This window comes from Podarcis raffonei, chromosome 6 (genome assembly GCF_027172205.1).
Source record: "Podarcis raffonei isolate rPodRaf1 chromosome 6, rPodRaf1.pri, whole genome shotgun sequence".
Lineage (NCBI taxonomy): Eukaryota > Metazoa > Chordata > Lepidosauria > Squamata > Lacertidae > Podarcis > Podarcis raffonei.
This window is the reverse complement of record NC_070607.1, coordinates 44,932,569-44,954,669: the sequence shown is the minus strand read 5'-3', so window position 1 is coordinate 44,954,669 and position 22,101 is coordinate 44,932,569. Positions and strand designations below refer to the sequence as shown.

At 43.8% G+C, this 22,101-nt stretch overlaps 1 protein-coding gene across 7 annotated transcripts in view; it reads left to right on the top strand.

Annotated features, from left to right (window-relative positions):
- Positions 1-22,101, top strand: part of ELAVL4 (ELAV like RNA binding protein 4) — a 99,427-nt gene that overhangs the window by 39,089 nt on the left and 38,237 nt on the right. For all 7 annotated transcript variants that reach the window (XM_053392484.1, XM_053392487.1, XM_053392485.1 and 4 more), the window contains exon 2: positions 5,131-5,371. In XM_053392484.1, the coding sequence (XP_053248459.1) occupies positions 5,131-5,371 (241 nt within the window). The remainder of the gene's footprint in view (positions 1-5,130; positions 5,372-22,101) is intronic.

Here is a 22,101-nt window from a genome sequence, read left to right as displayed (position 1 = left end):
GTTGCTCATTCAGACATATTTTCCTATTGAAAATAGATGTTTTCATGTACATGCACTAGTCAGATTGGGATTTAATAGATTTTATTTCTACAATGTGAGGTTCTTTCCAGTTCAATACCCAGATGTTGCTTGACATCTGGGAATATTAACATTTTTAAAGAAAATGAACATTTCCCTGTATTGATCAGGGGCAGTGGGAGTTGTAGTCCAGTAACGTCTGGAATAAGCCACATTGGCAACGTCTTCTTTAGGCTATGGGGCAACTGAGTTTAGAAGCTGCAATAAAGGTTATTGTAATTTAAGTTGTCCTTGTTGATACCACCACTTTGCCAAATAAGTTGTGATAACGGGAAGAGGGAATGTAAACAGAAGAGGCAAGAATAATAGGGTGGATATAGAGTAACAGGGAGAACCACCTATCCACCTGCCATTATACTATTCCAAGTGATTGTTCCTCAAGCCACTCTTCCCTTGCAGGGTTCCAGACATATAGTTTTATATCCTGTGAGATTTCAGGCATATTTGCAATGGTGTGTTGTCTCTGAAAGATTCCATCTACTGCAAAGTGCACAGCAGTGCCCCAATTCAGCTCCATCTAGGTTTGGAAACTCCAATATGCACATGATGCTTGTGCATCCTGAAGGCTTTCTTGCTAACTTAAATAGAGAGGGATGGGCTCTACCAAGTGTGCAACATGAAGTGTGTTTGGGAATAGGAAAGCCCACTTATCAGGAGCTCTATGTGTGTCTGGGTGTTAGGCTTTGAATTACAATATTCTGGTCCTTGATGCTCTGTGGAACAGCATGCTGCATCTGCCCCACCATTTTATTGCTGAGCATTGTTTGAAGAAAAAGGAAGGGTGTTCTAGGAAAGGGCAGAGATTTAGAGGCTAATGCTTAGGTGCAGCACTTGCATAAGGCAAAAGGAGCTCAATTTCCTCTTCTCACCTTTTAGTCCAAACTTTTTGTTGATGGACAATGGATAGGAGAGGAACAGCTTTATGTTCTGCACAGATAGCTCTTTAAACATGGGTCAAAAAGTGGCAACTCTACATGAAGTATATACAGGCTGACTGTTGACCTGTCTGTCTTATTTAAAGGAATGCGGATTTTTGCTTCTTGAATTGTTTTTGCTGGTCCACAGCATCCATCAGTATTTAGATTTGAAATCTGCTTGATGCAGCTGTGTGAGCACTGGGGTGGGTGGGATATGTTCAGTTGAATTGGGACTCTAGAATACAAATGGAGATTTAAGGTTTGAAATGTGGGTGGGAGCAGGCGGGGAATGTTGCTTTAGCAGCAGCTCTCATTGCCATAGCCTTTTTCTGAATCTTCCATGTTCCATGAACATACAGTTGTAGGAGGAAGAGCCAAGGCAGAAATTTCCTGAATGGCTGTGAGTCCTGGGAGACCTGTTCCCTGCATTTCAGGCCTTTTCTTACCTGACTTGGGAGGGTGTGACCCTGACTGATTTCAGCTACAAAAGCTGAAGCTGCTGAACAGACTCTTAGGCTGGGCTTTTGTTTGGGTGGGCGTTTTCTGTTGAGGGAGGTTCTTTCTGTTGGCTTTGTCTTTATTTTCGATCTTGTTCTGATTTATGTGGAAATTATTCAGGTTGGTTATGTATTTTGGTTGTGTACTGACAGTAAGATGGAGCCATTACCTTGATCTTCTACATCAGTGGCTCCCAACACAAACACCACCACCACCACCAAGAGATGGCTTGAAAATTACTGAGGGTCTTGGTGGAGCACTTAATGATTTTTATGCCTGTTGCAGCTATTATAACGTGCACTGCTAGATCATAAGGATATATGTCCAGTGCCTTTGCCATACCTGTTGCACTGTATAGACACCTCCCCACTTGCACATGATCAGCACACGTGTGACTCCTGACACGTGTGTTGTTTTCAGTGCCAAAAGGGGGGTGGGGGCGGAATGGACTTGAGCATGTCCAGGAACAGACTCCCCTGCATAACCAGGATTCCCCTGTAGTCCATGAAGTTGTGGCCCAATTTAATCCAATAACAGTTTGTGTCTGTCATTATTTGCCACCTGCTCCTGCACCGCCAGCTCCACTGTGCTTAGGTCTGCAAAGTGGTCTTTACAAATTGGTTCTCAGAACTGCACTTTGAGGTATATGTGCTTCCTGTGTTTATATCTAGAATACCAAAGCAAAGATAGCATTCCAGAAATTCAAAAACTAACATCGAGTTAAACACTGAGAATAATCGTATTTTGATTTTGCTAGCACGCTTAGAATTTGAAGCAGGGTATTAAGCAGTAGGCTAAATCCCCCCTTACTTCCACAACTTCCAATATCATGTATGTGGTCTTTCTGAAACAAGAAAGCTCTTGAGAAAAGCTTTTGATTACAAGTGGTGCATGAAACAAAATACTGCAATGTGGAGTGCTTCTGCCTAAGATCACAGCCAGCTGTGTCCTCACCCAGTTTCAGCCCCTTTCCCTTTTCCATCCTCGCCCTGCCAGTCAGCATTCCATGCCTGCTGAGCCATTGACATTAGACAATGTTATTTGCATGAATGGTGTTGCTTTGGCTGCATAACAGTTGGCAGGTTGAGAATGAGTTTGCCATAACTATACATTGGTCTCCACCCCTGCGAGGCAGCTTGCCCACCTGCCCAAGTCCCTTGCCCAGTGCTTCCCAAGCATCCAACAGCCAGCTGGTTGCCAGGCACTTGGGAACCGCAGTGTAAGGGTTTGTGCCAGCCCTCTGCTTGGCATTTTCCAAGTGCTGAACACACGGCTGGCAGAGCTACTTTCTGCAAGGATCAGCTGTGCTAGAGTTTCCTACAGGGAACCAGTTTGCATATTTTATCCGGCAGACTTGAAGACATTGCCCACCAGCTGATAGGTGGTGACTTCAACCCTGCTTTGTGCATATACTGGCTGCATGATAAAGTTCCCCACAGGGAACTCCGTCACACAGCTGGCCCAATTGGGCCTCTGCCCCAAACCTGATGTCACATATGATATCATATTAGGCAGGTGTGTATATTTTGGAGGGGCAGATTGGGACCCATGCCTTGCCTAACTTCCCCACCCCCGTGTCTTTACTTTTTCTACCAAGTCTGCAAGTCCCCCCCCCCCCCAAAGACCCTAAGGCTTGTAAGAAAATTGTTCTCCTAGCCATTTTTGCAAGAGGAAGTGTCATCTTCCTGATGGTAGTTCTGTATTTCAAAAGATGCATTGAACCTTCCTGTAAAGTGGCCGTCCAGTTCAAAGGGTAACCATCCATTGATGACTAAGGATTCCTTGGGAGCCCAATAAGTATTATGATTTTTCTCCTACTCCTATGCATCAAGAAGATTCTGATGAGGCAAAGGTTGTGTCTATGCATGCATCAAAAGATGATGATGACAGAGCTGTAGCTTCCTGCTTCCTAACATTTGCAGTCCTGGTGAATATTTGTGAGAATTTCACACAAGGCAGCCTACACCTTACATTCACAAACCTGTCTATGAACAAATACAATTTGTTAATTGGTTGTTGCAGAGTAGTTTGTGTCATCAATAGTATGCCCCCAACTATTTTATGTTCCTTTTGCACAATATCTTGCATAATTAAAGCCTAACTAATTTCCTTTCATTTATTCATATGTAAAATTTATTTCCAAACTTTCATTGCTATTGGCCTATGTAAGGAGACAACTTTGAAATCTGTAGCATTTGAAAATTGTAGGTTATGCTCAGAACCATGTTTTTGTTTTTTCTCTTCTATGATAAGAATAGAACTGTTAAATGCATCAGTTTGCTTCCATAACTCACTATGGCATACCCAATAATAGTGTGATGGAACAGTGAGAGATTGTTCTTAGAAATAAAGTTAAAGCATCTTTAGGACCAGGTGGGGTCACTAGGTCTAGAGGTGGTAGCTCTCCATTTGAATCATTTTAAAAGACTGAAAGAGTGCACAACTTTTCTGCCCTCCTCTTTCAGTTTCTTTTTCCCATCTGCTGTGGAAGATAGGACACTGGTTTTGCACAGTTGGTAAAAGGAAATAATGATAGCATTTCCCTTTTTCCAATCCCCACTTCTTTCAAGTTATGAAAAGCAAACATCCCTAGATTACAATCAGCATAAGTGTATGATAGAAGATTCAGGACAGACAACAAGAAGTACTTTTTCACGCCGGCTATTTTATTCAGAGGGCTAGTGCACACACGTCTTGCTTGCATAGTTCCCAGAGGCTTCTGGTTGGCCACTGGGAAACAGAATTCTGAGCTAGATAGGCCTTTGGTCTGATCTAGCAGGTAATTTATTATGTCTTAATGAATCATGTTGAATAATTCTATATGATTTTAAAGCTTGCGTATCCTTAAAAGAAGAGAAGTTGGCTTAATAAGAGTTTACATTCCCTATCTTGTACCCCCTTTTTAAACAAACAAACAAACAAAATGAAGAGGCTCTTCCGGTTTCAGCTAAAGTGGGGCTGTTTACTTGTGCAACATTAGCTCAAATATTTAAGTATTTGCAGTTTCAGGCCTTTAGTGTAAGAATAAATCAAAAGAAGCCCTTGGTGATAAATGTAACTGAAGAATCCAGGCCTTTCAGTGATACAAGTAAGTGTGTTCGGTAGAGACTTGAGAGGTTATTGCTTCAAGCTGATCACAGTCACATCTTTCTGTAGCTTGAATGCCCTAGATAAACCTGTCACAGCGCTGGGTGTTAACAGTAATTAAATAGCTAATGTATTTTTACCTTTTCAGTTTCTACCTCTATATGGGACTCTTCCTCTTAAACGGAACTATGATTTTAATCATAGTCATTATACCTTAAATCAATTAAATTGGTGTGGTGTAAATACACATTTGTGAAAAAGGTTACACCAGGAAAAGAGAAATTAGCTTTTCATTAACAAAAAAAGGAGGAGAAAAAATAGACGGGGAGGTTTTATTTGCCTCTGCATCTTAGTATGTGTTCTCTGCCAAAGACTAGCATGACCTACTTTACAACAATAGCAGAAGAATCAAGCTGGGTTTTTTTGTTAACTGTCTTAAATTGGCCATGAATGCTACCTACGTATTCATTTGTAAGTATCTTTTTAAAAATAGCAACTGTATCTCAGACTTTTAAGATGGTATTTCCCTCCCTTTTCCTTTCTGTTCTAGATAATTAGCACCATGGAGCCTCAGGTGTCAAATGGCCCAACATCCAATACAACCAATGGACCTGCCAGTAACAGTAGGAACTGCCCTTCCCCTATGCAGACGGGGGCTGCTACAGATGACAGCAAAACAAACCTCATAGTCAACTATTTACCCCAGAATATGACCCAGGAAGAGTTCAGGAGCCTTTTTGGGAGCATTGGTGAAATAGAGTCCTGCAAGCTTGTGAGAGACAAAATTACAGGTAAAGTGCTTCATTGTTTTCTTATTTCTTGAGATTGGGACTTGCATGCCGTGGACTTCTTTTTGACTTCTGACAAGGTCTTTACAAGTTGCCAAAGTTTACTGCATCTTTTTTATAAAAACACTTTACATTGCCCAGCAATATAGAAATCATGTGTCCATGTTTCATTACGATACTTCCCTCAGTCATCCAACACCAGTGACATGAGGTATGCTAGATATTCTGAAGAAGAGCAAATCGCACAAGTGCCTGTGTGTGAAATTACAAAATGAGGAAGCTGAGATGCCTTAGACCTAGATGAAAGTAGTATCATGCATATGACCAGGCATTAACCATAGCTTTGATGTAACACACGAGGAGGGGCGCTGCTGCACACCTCACCTCCAGGCTACACTGCTACTTACCAAGGGGGTGAGGGGTAAGACAGTGGGGATGTCAGCAATATGTGGATATAGCGGTGGAGCCAGTCCAGCGCTCCCACCAACACGCCTACAGACTGCCCAATGAATACGTATAGATGTTTACTGTGAATGTAGTACCATGAGGCCTAGGTGGTGGAAGTAGATGCAGGGGTTCTCATGGGGACTGAATTTCTAAATCAACGCAGAAAGGGCTGGAACCATGGAGGTGAACCTGTTTGCAAGTAGGTCACACAACTAACTCATAATTTCAGCTCCCTTTCAAAATTAGGACCATTTTAGTTTCTTTTATTGTAATCAAAATGTGTATTCTCTTTTAAGTTATCATCCTGTTCCTCTCCCTACTCCACTTTAAAATATGGTTCTTATGTTGGTTTAGTTTAGTTCATCATTATGGATTGTTTTCTATAGACAGTTTGGTACAGCTTAGATACAGTATGGTAATATAGTTTGTTGGGGTTAACAAGACAGGGTTGCCCAATTGGCTTGGTAAAACAGCTCATCTTGTTTGCTTCATTCGTTATTGAGAAGAGATGACTGCTCCCAAAATGTGCAGAGGAGTTAACAAACTTCCTGCTTTAGTTTCTTTATTTCATGGTAACAATAATAATATACAACACATTGTGAAGAAGCAAGCCTTGTAATCCAGAGGGTTTAGGAACTGTATTAAATTGACAGGAGCATGTGGTCAAGGATGAATGGTGTCTTGGGAGGGGCTGGTAAGTTAGGGAGGTTCAGGAAAGGGTTTGGTGAAAGAATGGGTATTATAAAATCAGCTGAAGCAGGAATGGATATGACTTGAATAACAGGGAAGACTTGTAGACAAAGGGAACAGTGATGAAGCTTCAGGGGGAACACAGAAGACCTGTAGACATAGGGAATAATGATGAGACTGCAGAGGGGAACAGTGGTGGTTCAGATGATCATGGAGAAGGCAAGAAAATGCAGATGAGAAGAGCTAGTTGAGAGTGCAGTAATTGAGAAGATTTAAAAGTAAGAACTAGAAGCATAGAACATGATAAGGAACCACTGTAAAGGCTTCAAGTGACACAGTAGAGTAGAGGTGGCTGAAGAGGACTAGGAAAGGGGAAGTTTGGTTATCTAAGAGAGAGGTGATCAGAGAATGAAGAACAATTAGAGACTAAAGAGCTGTGCGTGGAATTTAGATGTGCACACTAGGGATTAAACCTCCCTCTACCACATTTAATAGACCTGTACATCATTTCAAAACCCAATTCCAAAACTCATGAGACTCTTCAGAGTGTCATCCTATATATACCATGAAAAACTGAAGCTGGAGCCAAAAATTTATTGGGGTTATCCGTGGGAATCTCCATCCCAGCTATAAATAGGAAATTGAATACAGGACATTGAAAGAGATTTAGAGGCTGCTTGAGTGTAAGAAAAGAAAAAAGCAGAAGGAGTCAAGGAATAACTGGTATCTCGAAGAGTGACCAAAAATATCTATATAGAGTTAGTGGGAAAAGCAATGAGAATGGATATCATCTACCTGTAGACATGCTAACAAGAAGTAAGCAGAGGATGATAGAAAAGGCTGAAGGCAAGTAGATGAGAAAATTGAAGCAGGGCTGAAAAAACCCCAAAGGAGATGGGATGCAGGTAATGGAGGTAATGGAACTGAAGCTGATTCAGAGCTGGAAGAGCTGGAAAATAGAGACCGAAGAAGATCATATGGAGGATTGGGGAATGTACAGTAGATAGAAATTTTAACTGGATTGTGTACACTTCTGCTTGGCTACAACATTTCCTGTGGGATAAAGGGAAGTTTTATGTTATATGGAAGATGAATTTATGGGTCTAGTAGGTGAACAGTGCTCATTTGTGTTTCTATTGAGATTCAGATGTTAAATGCTTAGTATATATTTTAGCAAATAAGCCCTGCCATATAATGTGCTGAATTCAAAAAAGTATAATGTGCGGCACAAGCGGTATGGCACCTGGCCTTCTCATCAGCATCTTAGTGAAGAAAGAACTGCATTTGTTAGTCGCTGTGCAGTTCTGTGGACAGAGAGATGGCTTGCCCTTAAGACTGACCCAGAAACTCCAGCGGGTGCAGAATGCTGCAGCGAGACTCCTTATGGGGTCTTCACTGCGAGATCACATTCATCCGGTGCTATATCAACTGCACTGGCTCCCGGTGGAGTACAGGATCAGGTTTAAGGTGCTGGTTTTAACCTTTAAAGCCCTATACGGCCTAGGACCCTCGTACCTACGGGACCGCCTCTCCTGGTATGCCCCACAGAGAAACTTACGGTCTTCAAATAAAAACATCTTGAAGGTCCCAGGCCACAGAGAAGTTAGGCTGGCCTCAACTAGAGCCAGGGCTTTTTCGGCTGTGGCTCCAACCTGGTGGAACACTCTGTCACAAGAGACTAGGGCCCTGCGGGACTTGACATCTTTCCGCAGGGCCTGCAAGACAGAGCTGTTCCGCCAGGCCTTTGGCCAGGGCACAGCCTGACTCCCTCCCTCGGCAATCTTCGCGGAGCTCCGGCCCAATGGTGGCCAGTGGCTTGAATTTAATTAATTTTATAATGAATGATTTTAGAGTGTTGTTTGTGTTGTACTTTTGTACTGTTTTATTGTTGTTAGCCGCCCTGAGCCCGGCTTCGGCTGGGAAGGGCGGGATATAAATAAAATTTTTTATTATTATTATTATTATTATTATTATTATTATTATTATTATTATTATTATTGCAACATCAGCATCCTTCCTGATAGGATGTTTACTTCTACATATGTGAGCTATATATGAATTGTCTCCCTTGTGAATGATACTTTGTTGGAAGGAACACAAGAAGCTGCTATATCCCAAATAAGACCATCGGTTCATCTAGCTTAGTATTGTCTACCAGGCAAAGTCAGAGATTGAGCTTGGGATCTTCTGCGTGCATCTCAAGTGCTGTACCACTGAGCTGGTGACACTGTCACCAGCTGCACTACATTTTAGGCAATGCAGCAGTGGACAGAATAAATCTGAAGAGATTCAAGGTAGACTCAAGTTGCTAATTATTAAGTTGCATTGCTCCTCTTGATAGTGAGCCTTCATAAGAATTTTGTTTTTTGGTACTTGTTGGCCCATGCTTCTCCTGTCCCAGCTGTACTAAGAGCCAAGCAAGGTTCAGCTGGAGCTGGAGTTGCATGGTATCAATTAGGGGCCATTGAGCAACATTCTTGGGAACCAGTTCCATATAGCATGGAGAGCTCAAGATTCTGGAAGAGCCAGCAGGCATTGTTTTGGCGGGGGCCTGAGCTCATAAGCTAAATGGCAAAGCAGCCTCATGAGCCCCAAGATCCATTCTCTTTCGCAAAGAGCCACCAGACAGTGAATCGGGTAGAGCCTTTCACTCAAGCACATAGCTGTCAACTTTTCCCTTTTCTTGTGAGGAATCCTATTCAGAATAAGGGAATTTCCCTTAAAAAAGGGAAAACATTGACAGCTATGCTCAAGCATTTCCTGCTAGTCTCCATGTGAGCGTTCTCTCTTCTCTGCCAGCAATTTAGAAGGAATGATAGGTCTTGGGCTGTAACTGAGGTTGTGGAGCTGTACATTTTTGTTCTCTTTTCGAGAGAATCCCTGGTCTTACAATGTTTCTTCTGCATTGCCTTAGATTTCAATCTGGCTTTGAGTCTGAAATTCTTGAGGCAAGCACCTGCTGGCCTATATCCATAGAGATCCCCTGTAGTTTGGAAATACTCTATGCAATATCTGGAGATTGGGACATTCCAGGGCAGGTATTGACCCAGATTCCTATACCCCAAAACTTGGTTTCCAGGATGCCGTTGAGTTCTAGTTCAGTTTCATAAATTGTGACTGATTTGCATTACACAGTGTCAGGGAACTGCCATCTGAGACTAAGGAGGTGAAAGGGCTCATGGAGGGTGAGAGAGACCATTCAGCGGAGGAGGGGACCAGCAGGGGGAGAAGTGGAGTTCCAAGGGAAAGTGAGTCGGAGGGAGGGCTCAGAGACACTTCAAGCGGGAGCAGCGGGGAGATTTCAGGACCTCCTGTAGGGACACCCACTCCTCGGCGGAAACTGTCACGCCGAGAGTCCAGAAGACGTGTTTCCGTTAAGGAGCTTTTATGCTGGAAGAAGTTCCGTAAACGCCCACTGTCCGATTCAACGAGCGATTGATGGAGTCATGTTTAAGGAGCTCCATCACAGACAGAGGTTTGGGGACTTAGCCAAACTCTGAGGGATTAGGATTTTACGCACAAGCAGCTCATCATCCCATCACAGCAATCGGACAGTCCCTGAAAGCAGCTTGTGCAGAGAGGCATCATGAGTAACCCAGCCGGAGCCGGAGGAGCAGCAGGAGCTGGAGAGGGTCCAAGCCTGGAAGAAAGGTACAGAGTGTTGGAACTCCGGCTAGCAATGCAAACGGCGAGGCTAGAAGAAAGGAGGGCGCAGGATGCAGAAAAGGCAAAAGGCGCTACACTAGCAAGAAAGATGCCAGGAATGGTGCAGAAGTTTGGGGGGGACCCCAGGAACTACCAAGCCTTTAGGACAGAGATGCAGTATGCTCTCGAACTGCAGTTTAACGACTTTCCCGACGAGGCATCGAGAGTGGCGTTTGTGATTGGCCATCTCGAAGGAGGGGCGAGAGATTGGGTCAGACCCCTGATGGCAGGGAATAGTGACATGCTGAAGGACGCGAGGAAGTTTTTTCGCGCCATGGATTTGATGTTTTCCAGCGAGATTGAACAGGGGCTGGTGCGCAGACAATTGATGACGTGCAAACAGGGGAGCCGATCGGTTCGTGAGTACTGGACTGAGTTTACAATGTTGATACATAAATTGGGGTGGGACCTATCGGCGGAACCCATTCAAATGCTCTTTGAAGAGGGGCTTTCTTCGGCGGTGAAAGACGAACTTTCCCGGGCGCCCAGGGCGGAGTCTATGGACCAGCTGACCAAATCAGCGCTGACCATTGGAGCACGCCAGGAGGCAAGAGCCTTGGAGAAGCGGGAGGGGAAAGGAGAGCGTTGGAGGGATTTCCGCATTCCAGAGATTCCAGAACCAAGTTTCCCGCCAGGAGAGCCGATGGAAGTTGGAACAGCGCGCGCGCGCGCAGTTTCAAATCCCAGTGAAGGGAGGAAGAAGGAGGGAAAGAGTGCCAAGAAATGTTATCTCTGCCAGCAGCCAGGTCACTTTGCCAGAGTCTGCCCGCAAAGAAAGGAATGGCAAGGGATGGCGGGAGCTGTTGGGGGGAAGGAGGAGGAAGTCCAGGAGCCAGTAAAAGCCAACGCCTGTCTGCCTCTGTCAGGGCACTGCAGACAGGCCAAGGAGCAGTAAAGGTGCCCACTCCGGAACCTCCAAGACCAGCCCTAGTAATAGAGGTGTTGCTAGAGCTGGCAAACGGATACCCACTAAAGACTAAGGCGCTGCTGGACTCAGGCAGCTCCTGTAATTTTATGAGCAAGGAGTTTGCAGCTGAACACCAGATACAGACACTCCCTTTAAGCAACCCCCTGCAGGTCACCACGATCGATGGGAGGGAGCTGCTGGGAGGAGAAGTCAGCCTACAAACCGTCCCAATGGTTATGAGGGTGGCCAGGCACACTGAGAGGATAGCGTTCAATGTGGCCACCCTGGGAGGGGCTCCAGTCATTTTGGGAATGAGCTGGCTAGCGTTGCATGACCCGCTAGTGGGCTGGCATCAGAGAGTGGTCTCCTTTGGGTCAGCACATTGCCTGGAACACTGCAGAGAGGGAAAGGTGCCAGAAGGGGCAAAAGCCTCTCTAGCAGGGACGGAAGTGGCGGACAAAGGGAAGGTGCCCAAACAATACGCTGACCTGAGCAAGGTCTTCAGTGAAAGGGAAGCAGATAAATTACCACCGCACAGAGACTTTGACTGCCAAATTAACCTGGTCCCTGGGGCCCAGCTCCCCGTGGGCAAGCTGTATGCCATGTCAGACAGGGAAATGCAGGAGTTAAGGGAGTTTATTGATAAAAACCTGAAGAGGGGCTTCCTCAGAGAGTCCAGAGCGGTGGGGGTGAGCCCAGTGTTTTTTGTGGACAAAAAAAACACGGATAAACCGAGATTGGTCGTGGACTACCGGGCCCTAAACGCCGTGTCAGAGCCAGTGACTTTCCCCATGCCCAGGATTGATGACATTTTGACCAGGGTGAGGAAGGGAAAGATATTCACGAAACTGGACCTGAGAGGAGCATACAACCTGATACGAATAAAGAAGGGGGATGAATGGAAAACCACCATGTTCACCCCTTTGGGGGCGTTTGAATATCTCGTTATGCCATTCGGATTACAATCAGGCTCCGCCTGTTTTCAATCGCTCATGAACCACGTACTGGGACCTTTGCTCTACAAGAATTGCGTGGCCTTCCTCGATGACGTGCTGATATATTCAGAGAATGAGGAGCAGCATGTAAAGGATGTCAGGGAAGTGCTGAGCCAGCTGCAAGCAAACCAGTTGTGGGTGAAATTGGAGAAGTGTCAGTTCCACACCAAGGAGGTGGAATTCCTGGGGTACCGCTTATCAGACAAGGGATTAGCCATGGATCCAGGCAAGGTCCAGGCGGTGCTGGAATGGAAGACACCGAAAACGAAAAAAGATGTGCAAAGGTTCTTAGGGTTTGGGAACTTTTACCGTAAATTCATCAAGAACTTTGCCCACTTAACGGCTCCCATCACGGACTGTCTAAGCAGCAAGAAGAAATTCGTTTGGACGGCGGAGGCGGAGCACGCTTTTGAGGAATTGAAAAAAGCGTTCGCTTCGGAAGAACAGCTCCTGCATGTGGATTTACAGAAACCCATGAGAGTGGAAACTGATGCCTCAGACCGGGCGGTGGGGGCGGTGCTGCTTCAGCCAGGGAGCAATAAGTCGGAATGGAGACCGTGTGCCTTCTTTTCGCGTAAGCTGAACAAGTCCGAGAGGAACTACACGGTATATGACGGAGAACTACTCGCCATTCACGAAGCGTTCCGGAGATGGAGACACTTACTAATTGGCGCACAACATAAGGTGCAAGTGTGTACGGACCACAAGAATTTGGAGTATTGGAGAACGGCACGGGTGCTCAACCAACGACAAGTGAGATGGGCCCAGGAGTTCTCCAAATTCCATTTTGAAATTTGCTATGTGCCAGGTCCAGAAAACATCAGAGCGGACGCTCTCTCTCGCAAACCTGAATATTTGGAGGGGGAGGGAGCGCCGGAAGAGAGACATATTATCCCAGAGGACCACTGGGTGTGTGGTGCGGCCTGGGTGGGGCAAAGAGAACTGGTAGAGGGAACGGTAAATGATGAGTACGCCCAGGATAAGCTCAGAGGTCTAAGGAGAGAGGGAGAAGACCCCGGGGGTTTTGAAGAAAGAAACGGGGCATTGTATTACAGAGGGGCGCTATATATACCCGAAGGGGAATTGAGGGGGAGAGTACTCAAACAGCTGCACGACAATCCCACAGCGGGGCATTTTGGGCAACACAAGACCATGTGGTTGGTGACCAGGGAGTTTTGGTGGCCCAAGGTGAGGGAGGATGTACGGGAGTATGTGAGAAGGTGTGACCAATGCCAGAGAGCCAAAGGAGAAAGGCGGGCACCAGCGGGGTTATTAGAACCGTTGCCCACACCAGAACGACCGTGGGAGGCGGTGTCGATAGATTTTATGACTGATCTGCCCAAATCCCAGGGGAAAACCGCCATACTAGTCGTAGTAGACCTGTTAACTAAGATGGGTCACTTTGTAGCTTGCTCACATGCAGTCACGGCGGAAGAAACAGCGAAATTATTTGTAGAACATATTTTCAGGCTGCATGGCGCCCCCTTGAGGGTGGTTTCCGACAGAGGGAAACAGTTCACGTCCAGATTCTGGAGGAAACTTATGAGCTTGTTGCACGTAGAGGTCAACTTTTCGACTGCCAGGCACCCTGAGACCAATGGGCAGGCGGAGAGAGCAAACGGTATCCTCCAACAATACCTGAGGTGTTATGTCAATGACAGAGAGAACGATTGGGTCGAAAAGTTGGCACTAGCGGAATTTGCTTACAATAATGCAGAGAATGTGTCCACCGGGATGAGCCCCTTTTTGGCTAATTATGGGTGCCACCCCAGGGCGTTTCCAGGGGAAGGAGGGGAAAGATGGAGTGTTCCGGCCGCGGAACTTTTTGTAGAAGAAATGGAAGCGATCCATCGTCAACTCCAACTCAACTTAGAAAGGGCCAAGGAAGAATATAAGAGGCAGGCAGACAAGAGCAGAAGGGAAGGTGAAACAATTAGGGTGGGGAGTCGGGTCTGGCTATCAACCCAAGGGTTGCCGTTCAAGGGGGGTTGCAAGAAATTGAGACCCAAAAGATTGGGACCATTTGAGGTCATCCAACAGGTCAACCCAGTGGCGTTCAGACTCCGGTTACCGAACCACATGAAACTGCACCCAGTATTCCACAGGTCATTACTGTCACCATACAGGGGGGAAGGTGAAGGGGCATCCACACGGGGGCCAGCCATAGAAGAAAGGGAAAGCCGCAACCATGTGGCGGAAATCATCGACTCCAGGTGGAAGGGTAATCAGGTGGAGTATTTGGTCGCGTGGGAAGGGGAACCGGAGTCGGAAAACACCTGGGTGAAGGCAGAGGAGGTCCGTGACGAGATCTTGATCGAAACGTTCCACCAAAGGTTCCCCAGGAAACCTCAGCCAGTAGCAAGGTTTCGGAGGGAGTACTTTGGCACCACCGACGATGAGGAGGAACTGGAGGGATTCAGGGAATCGGAGTTGGAAGGAGGAACAGACTCCGATGAGGAGGAGTACTTGGAAACCGGAGACAGCAAAGGGTGGAGGGAAGTGTTCGAAACTTCGGAAGATGAGGGAGGTTCCTTCAGGGGTTTTGCTCCCTCGCCTCCCGCAGAGGAGGGGAGGGAAGGGGGTGAAGGGGGCCCTGGAGGGGAGGTGGATGTCAGGGAACTGCCATCTGAGACTAAGGAGGTGAAAGGGCTCATGGAGGGTGAGAGAGACCATTCAGCGGAGGAGGGGACCAGCAGGGGGAGAAGTGGAGTTCCAAGGGAAAGTGAGTCGGAGGGAGGGCTCAGAGACACTTCAAGCGGGAGCAGCGGGGAGATTTCAGGACCTCCTGTAGGGACACCCACTCCTCGGCGGAAACTGTCACGCCGAGAGTCCAGAAGACGCGTTTCCGTTAAGGAGCTTTTATGCTGGAAGAAGTTCCATAAACGCCCACTGTCCGATTCAACGAGCGATTGATGGAGTCATGTTTAAGGAGCTCCATCACAGACAGAGGTTTGGGGACTTAGCCAAACTCTGAGGGATTAGGATTTTACGCACAAGCAGCTCATCATCCCATCACACACAGTTTGACATGTTTGGGTAATATATTGATAGGTGTTGAAGGTATGTATTGATAGGTGCTGGAAGCATTCGTGTAACTTCTTTCTTATGTCAAAACAACTTGCAGTGGCTTTTATGTTGGAATGGCCATGTGCATTCTCTTTGAGGAATTAGTTTATATTGTGGGTTTCACACCTGTACTATATGAAACTGTTCATATTTATAACCCACAGTATTTATAGTCTAGAGTGACTGGCATAATGAAAACCTCAGTACTTCCACTTCTGCAAAGGAAGTAGATTTTAATAGGCTAGCGCTTAACATCCAAAATAATTTGATGATAAATTCAGGGTGTGTGCAGTTCTGATATTTTAGACAAGTATTTAAATGGCTATTGTAGGGCTGAATAAATCCCAAATATCTACCTGCTGGAGTACCTAAAATGGGGGTGCTAACACAACAGAATTTAAAATATTTTTCCAGCTTTCAGTTAACTTAATAATAATGTTCAGAGTCTTCATGCTGGCTTTTAGGTAGGTAGACTTTAGAATCTAATTCATAATGTTGCGCATTGCTTTTGAATATGCTTTTAAACAAGCATATTCTTTTACAGAAAAAATGCTAATTTGGTAGTATATCAAACCAAGTTGACTGGGAATGACAGCTTCTGAGACAGCCTTTAATTTGGACTTCAAAACCAAAATTGTAAACTTCAATTGTGTTTAGTAGCTTCCTGGAGCAGGCATAAAATGCTAGTGATCTATATTTGCTATAACTTGGGACAAACTTTAATTGTGACAGAGTTTGCAATAGGGGAAATGTCTTAATTTCAGAGTTTTAAAAGAATGAGCCCATAAGAAAAGGAAGTCAGGATAGGTCAAAGATGTTTAGCTTTGTTTGGCAGAGATGTTTAATAAAAGCATAACTTCTAGTTGTAAAGTGTGCTTATTAAATTCTTCATTTACACTACCTAATTAATTCTAGCATTTTAAATTAACACTGAAACTGGTCCCTGCTGTATCATTTCAAAGCTGCAGCATATTTTGCCCAATAACCCAGTTGTGAGTTTTAATCAGCTGCTCTTCCAAAACAAAAACAAAACAATGGAACCTTGAGTCAGTGAACTGTCTTGCACAGAGAAGGTACAATATCAGAAAGAGGAAATACTTTTCTCATTTGGGTGGGGTGGGGTTTGAAACCTAGGGCTTAAAAACAGACCGAATTGAAGCAAATTATTTTCCTAAATTATATTACTCTTCATGTATGATAAACAAGATATGATTCTTCCTACAGATAAGCAATAGTGCCAGAGTATTTTGGCCAATAATTAAAATACAAGTCAGTTTTCTGTGCATTCCTAAGAAGTATATTATGCCTGTGTTGATCTAGTTTCCTTGTATTCAGGACTTTTTAATTTTTTCCATATAACCTGAAGCATCAGTTGCGAAGTAGTACCATCTTAACAATTGAAAACCTATGGAACCCTTGTAGATAAACCCATGACAGTTGCTGGCCTGTAGTAAATAAATAGCCATAGCCTGCTGGAGGCTGGCAGAAGAGGGACAGACAGAAAGAAAGCTTCATCCTTCTGGTAATATTCCTTTCCCTTCTTATACTGGACATATAGGAGATAGTTCTTTGTTCTGTGCTGGGCACAGAAGAGGAACAGGGTGCACCATTCCTCTGCTGTCAGTCCACTCAGTCACCTACATGTAATTCCTAGTTGCCTGTAACTACCAGGCTAGTGCTTAAACACAGGGCTGAGGCATGAATTAGAGGGGGAAATCTGTGCAACTGTGCACCTTACCATGCATGGTGCTTAATGCACAGCATCCAGATAGGTCTCTTGTGGTGGTGGTGTTGTTGTTTTAAATTAATTACAGCCATAGGGGAAGGGAGAGAATTGCTGAGGTCACAGTGCATGGATTCCTGACCTCTCTGGACATGGCACACATGCACACCTGAAAATCCTTCTTCCTCAGCATGGATATCAGGCTTAGAAAAAAATGTTCCAATAGGCACCAGTTTGCAGGGGATTGTGGTGGGGAAGGAAGGGGTAAACTGTAACCCTAATAACATTGGGCTCTCGCAGCTGTGAGTCTATAAGACTCACTTTTCCCCTCCTAAAAAGTAAGGGGAAATGTGTGTGCGTCTTATGGAGCGAATGCAGGCTGTGCAGCTTTCCCAGAAGCTAGAACAGCAAGAGGGATTGCCGCTTTCACTGCGCAGGATCCCTCTTGCTGTTCTGGCTTCTGAGATTCAGAATATATTTTTTCTTGTTTTCCTCCTCCAAAAACTAGGTGCGTCTTGTGGTCTGGTGCGTCTTATAGAGCGAAAAATATAGTAATTTAAGAAAAACAAGAGACAGAGACCTGGATGCGGCACATAAAAGTACAACGTGTAGTATGATTCTTTGTCTGGAGCTCAGCACCACTTGGTTCTCTCAAACCCTTGGGCAAAGTGGTATATCTGCTTTGGTTTTCATCTGTTTTCCTCAACTATGGGGGAGAGATCATTTTATTCTGAATGATGTGATGAAGTAGCTTCCATCTAGCAGTGGGTAGATTTTTTTCTTTTTTAATGGTTTGAGTCGCTGGGCAGGACTCCCAGTCCTACTGTAAAGAGTTCTACAAGGACATTTTCCCATTATGTAACTGGATGTTAGAATGCCACGAAGAGTCATTGTGAGGAATTAATCCATTTGTGTAAATTAAATTAAATAATTAACTGCATGGAAAAATTGATCATGAGTTCATGGTAGATAGCTCAGTGAAAATACGTACTTAGTGAACTAGGAAATTTCCATGTTAGGGATGGAAGTTAATACTACCTGTATTGTAGTGCTGCTGTTAATAATAATAATAATTTTATTATTTATACCCTACCCATATGGCTGGGTTTTCCCAGCCACTCTGGGTGGTTTGCAACACATATAAAAACATAATAAAGCGTCAAACATTAAAACAAATGGATGGTGTAGCTACATTTAGACTATTGTGTACAATATTATCTTAAAAATTATATTTAGTAATGTCGTCAAAAATCAAGAGAGAGAAGGAAATCAACAAGAACTATAAGGTTTTCATTGCCTGCTTAAAAGTGAACAAAGGTGAGGCAAGTCAGACCTCTCTGAAGGGAGTATTCCATAATTCGGATTCTGTGTTGAAAAATGCCTTTCCCTTGTCCCACCAACCAAATAAATGTCTGCCAGAAGGCCATCCAACACGAAGGGGATGTAGTAGAACCAAAATTACCACGGGGGCTTCTAAAGCACTTGGAAGCTTTTCACTTTAGAAATTATATCTAAGGAGGGGTCATGATAGAGGAGGCCTTTAAAGAATGCATAGAGGAAGTGAGTATATCTGATTTCTCATTCTCTGGTGTAATAATAGAAGTCAGAGTCACCCAGTTAAATTGATGAGCAGTGGAGTCAGGATGAGAAAAGGAAAGTCTCCTGGAATTTGCTGCTACAAGATACTGTGACTACCACTGGCTTTAATAGCTTTTAAGGGGAATTGAGACAAATTTCTTAGTTTTTTCAGTGGCTGCTAACCGTAATAACTAATCGGAACCTCCCTGTTTGGAGGCAGCGTAACTTTGAATACCAGTTGCCAGGGAGCAAAACAATTGGGGAGTGATGTCGCTTTTACTCTACTTGTAGATTTCACAAAGGCATCCGGCCACCTACTGTTAGATACATACCAGTGGTCTGATCTAGCAGGCTGCTATTACATTCTTAACAGTGCCTGCCTTTTGCTGCACTATAGCCATGAAGCAGAAATTCAAAGAAGAGACACTGAAATATGGATATGTTGGTTCTGTGAAGCTTAGAGTTACTAAATATGTTTTTAGCTTGGTGCATTATTTCTGCTACTTAATCCACTGTTTTTGTTTTTGGGGGGAAGAGTTATTATTTCTTCAAGTGTGTGTGTGTGTGTGTGTGTCATACACGTCTGTGTGTCATAAAATTCATTTACATAGACCATACAGTGTTCTACCATCATTTGGTAAATCATTGAACCCAATATTTGTAGTATGTCATATAGCACCAAGAAGTAGAAAAGAACAGTTCTCTGATACCTGGATTTTTAAAATACATTTGGTTGATACGATGTTTGCTCTGTCTGTTTCCAGGCATTGTCATTACATTTTTTTTTACCCATAATCCTGCTTTTCTCCCGCATAAATTTTTTATTTTAGAAAAATGCTTCACAATGTGCATTGAAATGTGCATTTTCTCTAACTATATGTATTTAAACATGTAGTTTGATAGGTTTAAACTGCATAGAACTATCCCAGTGTTAAGTGAAATATGAAATTGGGGTGGTGGCGATTAACACCTGATTTGCAAATTTGCAGAGAGTTAAAATATATTCCTGTAAAAGACCATTATTCATTGGGTGGATCTTGCCTCCATGGAACCAGACAAGCATGGCTAAAAGCATCTTCCTAGGAGGAGGGACACCTCCCCCAGCAGTTTCAGGGAGGCTTTAGGTTTCATATCAGAATCCAGCATTTTAGCAATAAGCACTCTTTCCTCTTCTCCCATCTAACTCCTAGGGTACCAATACACCTTTGAAAGGCTACTTAACTTCCACTTATCCAGGGATTGGTAGTAGCCCATGGGTAGGCAAACTAAGGGCCAAGGGCCGGATCTGGCCCAATCACCTTCTAAATCTGGCCCGTGGACAGTCCGGGAGTCTGCGTGTTTTTACATGAGTAGAATGTGCCCTCTTATTAAAAATGCATCTCTGGGTTATTTGTGGGGCCTGCCTGATGTTTTTACATGAGTAGAATGTGTGCTTTCATTTAAAATGCATCTCTGGGTTAATTGTGGGGCATAGGAATTCTTTCATTATTTTTTTCAAAATATAGTCCGCCCCCCCCCCCCACTGTCTGAGGGTCAGTGGACCGGCCCCCTGCTGAAAAAGTTTACTGACCCCTGTAACCAGCCAATGTCACATGCACGCCAACCTAATTCTGAATATTAAAAACCCAGTGTATTCAGTACCATATTTGCGCAGAAATAAAACCACTAGCACATTTGCAAAGCCCAGCCGGATCCAGTATAGTTCCCCACAAGCTCCCTGTTACCTCCACCAGAAATAAAAATTCTGGGATGGCGTTTCAGTGTGTTAACAGGACAGACACCTTCACTTCACTGTTGTACTGCAGGGTCTGCTCCAGTCTCTAGGGCTTATCATGGTATTTGTGTTGAAATGTATTTTAAAAAATAAAAAAAAAATGGTCTCTAAGGTGCTACTGGATAATTTATTTATTTATTTTTTAATATATTTTGACTGCGTCAGACCAACACGGCTATCTACCTGAATCTAGAACCATGGTATTTGTGTGTGTAGGATTTACTACCCTTCCTTAGGATGTAGCTTTTTTTCTGTTCTAATTTTCAATGTTCTCATTGTGATGGGAGGAGGGGAAATTAATATTTTCTGAATTTATGTACTTTGCTTGGAAAGAACAATCTGCCCACCCTGGATAGTCACATGAATCCTTCTCAAACAGATTGTGCTAATTGCTGCTTTGTTAGTGTTGGACTCATTTGCTGGTTTTGTAGTAACTTTTTTTGTTTGTTTGTTTGTTTCCTATCCACTTCTTACTTCAAATACGTTTTTGTTTTGCTTTGAGTACCGCTCTCCCTTGCGTTGCTTGAGATTGATGGGATAGCCCTCCGCACAGGGCAAGAGGTATTTCATTCACAAGAAGAGGTTTTTAGCGGTGCTTAGACTCAGCTTTGTGGAAGTCTTTTAAGTGCCCTTCTAGTATTTGTTTTATCATTTTCTTTTAACGTGTGCCTTGTGTTTTGAGCAGATAAGATGATGTGCCCTAACCTCTAATCAGAAAGAATCAGTGCAGTCCTCATTTATTTTATCAATTAATGCCATCAAGAAAACCTGGCTGTCAATTTGTTTCTAAGTTGTGCTGATAAAGCCTTTTATGACTCAGGACCCCATTTCCCATGCCCAACGATTAGCATCAGAGGCCTTTATGTTTGTGTTCTGAATTGCGGCTGTTCAGACAGTGGCAACAAGGTAATCAGCCTTTTCAGTAGTAGCCCCTTTTCTATGGAATACTTTCCTAAAGGGGCTTGATTGAAAAGAGGATCTCTCTGTCACCTTTGCCTGCACCCTGTCATTTCACTGCCAGTTGCTCTGAATGGTCAGCTTTATTGAGGAAGAATACTTAAGACTTTGAACTGCTGTACACAGTCTTTTTTTCCCTTGTCTTTTTTTAGAAGGGTAAGATTTGATGTGAACTAGCGGGAAGTGATTAAATGCCTCATTTTGAAATACAGATGGTTATCTCTCATGCTATCTTCTCCTCAGGGACTAGTTAGGAAATAGAAACTTGAATCCCTTTCAAATTGATCACTATTAGGCACATTACATGTGTCATTCCCCATCTTCCAATTTTGTAAACAAGATACTAGAAATACCAGATATTTGCCAAATACATGCACCTAGAAACTCACTTCTTTTTGTTTTTGGAAGTAATTAAACGTAGCTCTGATTGCATACCAGGTGTGCTCATAAGAATAAAATGTGTTATAAACGAGGACCAGGAAATATAAAAATACCCCTTTTATGAGGTTTTTCCTTCCCATTTGTTGATTTGTTAGAGATAGATTTTGTGCTAGTGCCAACCCCATATGGCCTTCACATACTGCTCGGCATATAGTGTTTCTAAGATTGGCATTTTACCAGTATAAAAAAACCCAAAAAAACCTTACAGAAATATTACCAAATAATAGCCAAGTACTTAAACATTAATTTTCTACAACAGTATTAAATAGAAGTGAAGGAGAATTCAGAAAATGCTGTCTTCATAAGGATAGCAGACCCTTCCAGAAATTTCACTGAACCTCATGCTCCGTGTACATGGCGACCTTTCAGATATAGTTGACTCAATGGCAGTCCTGATCCATTGACAGTTGTGATCTGTTACCTTTTGGTCACAAAGTTCACTTTTTGAAC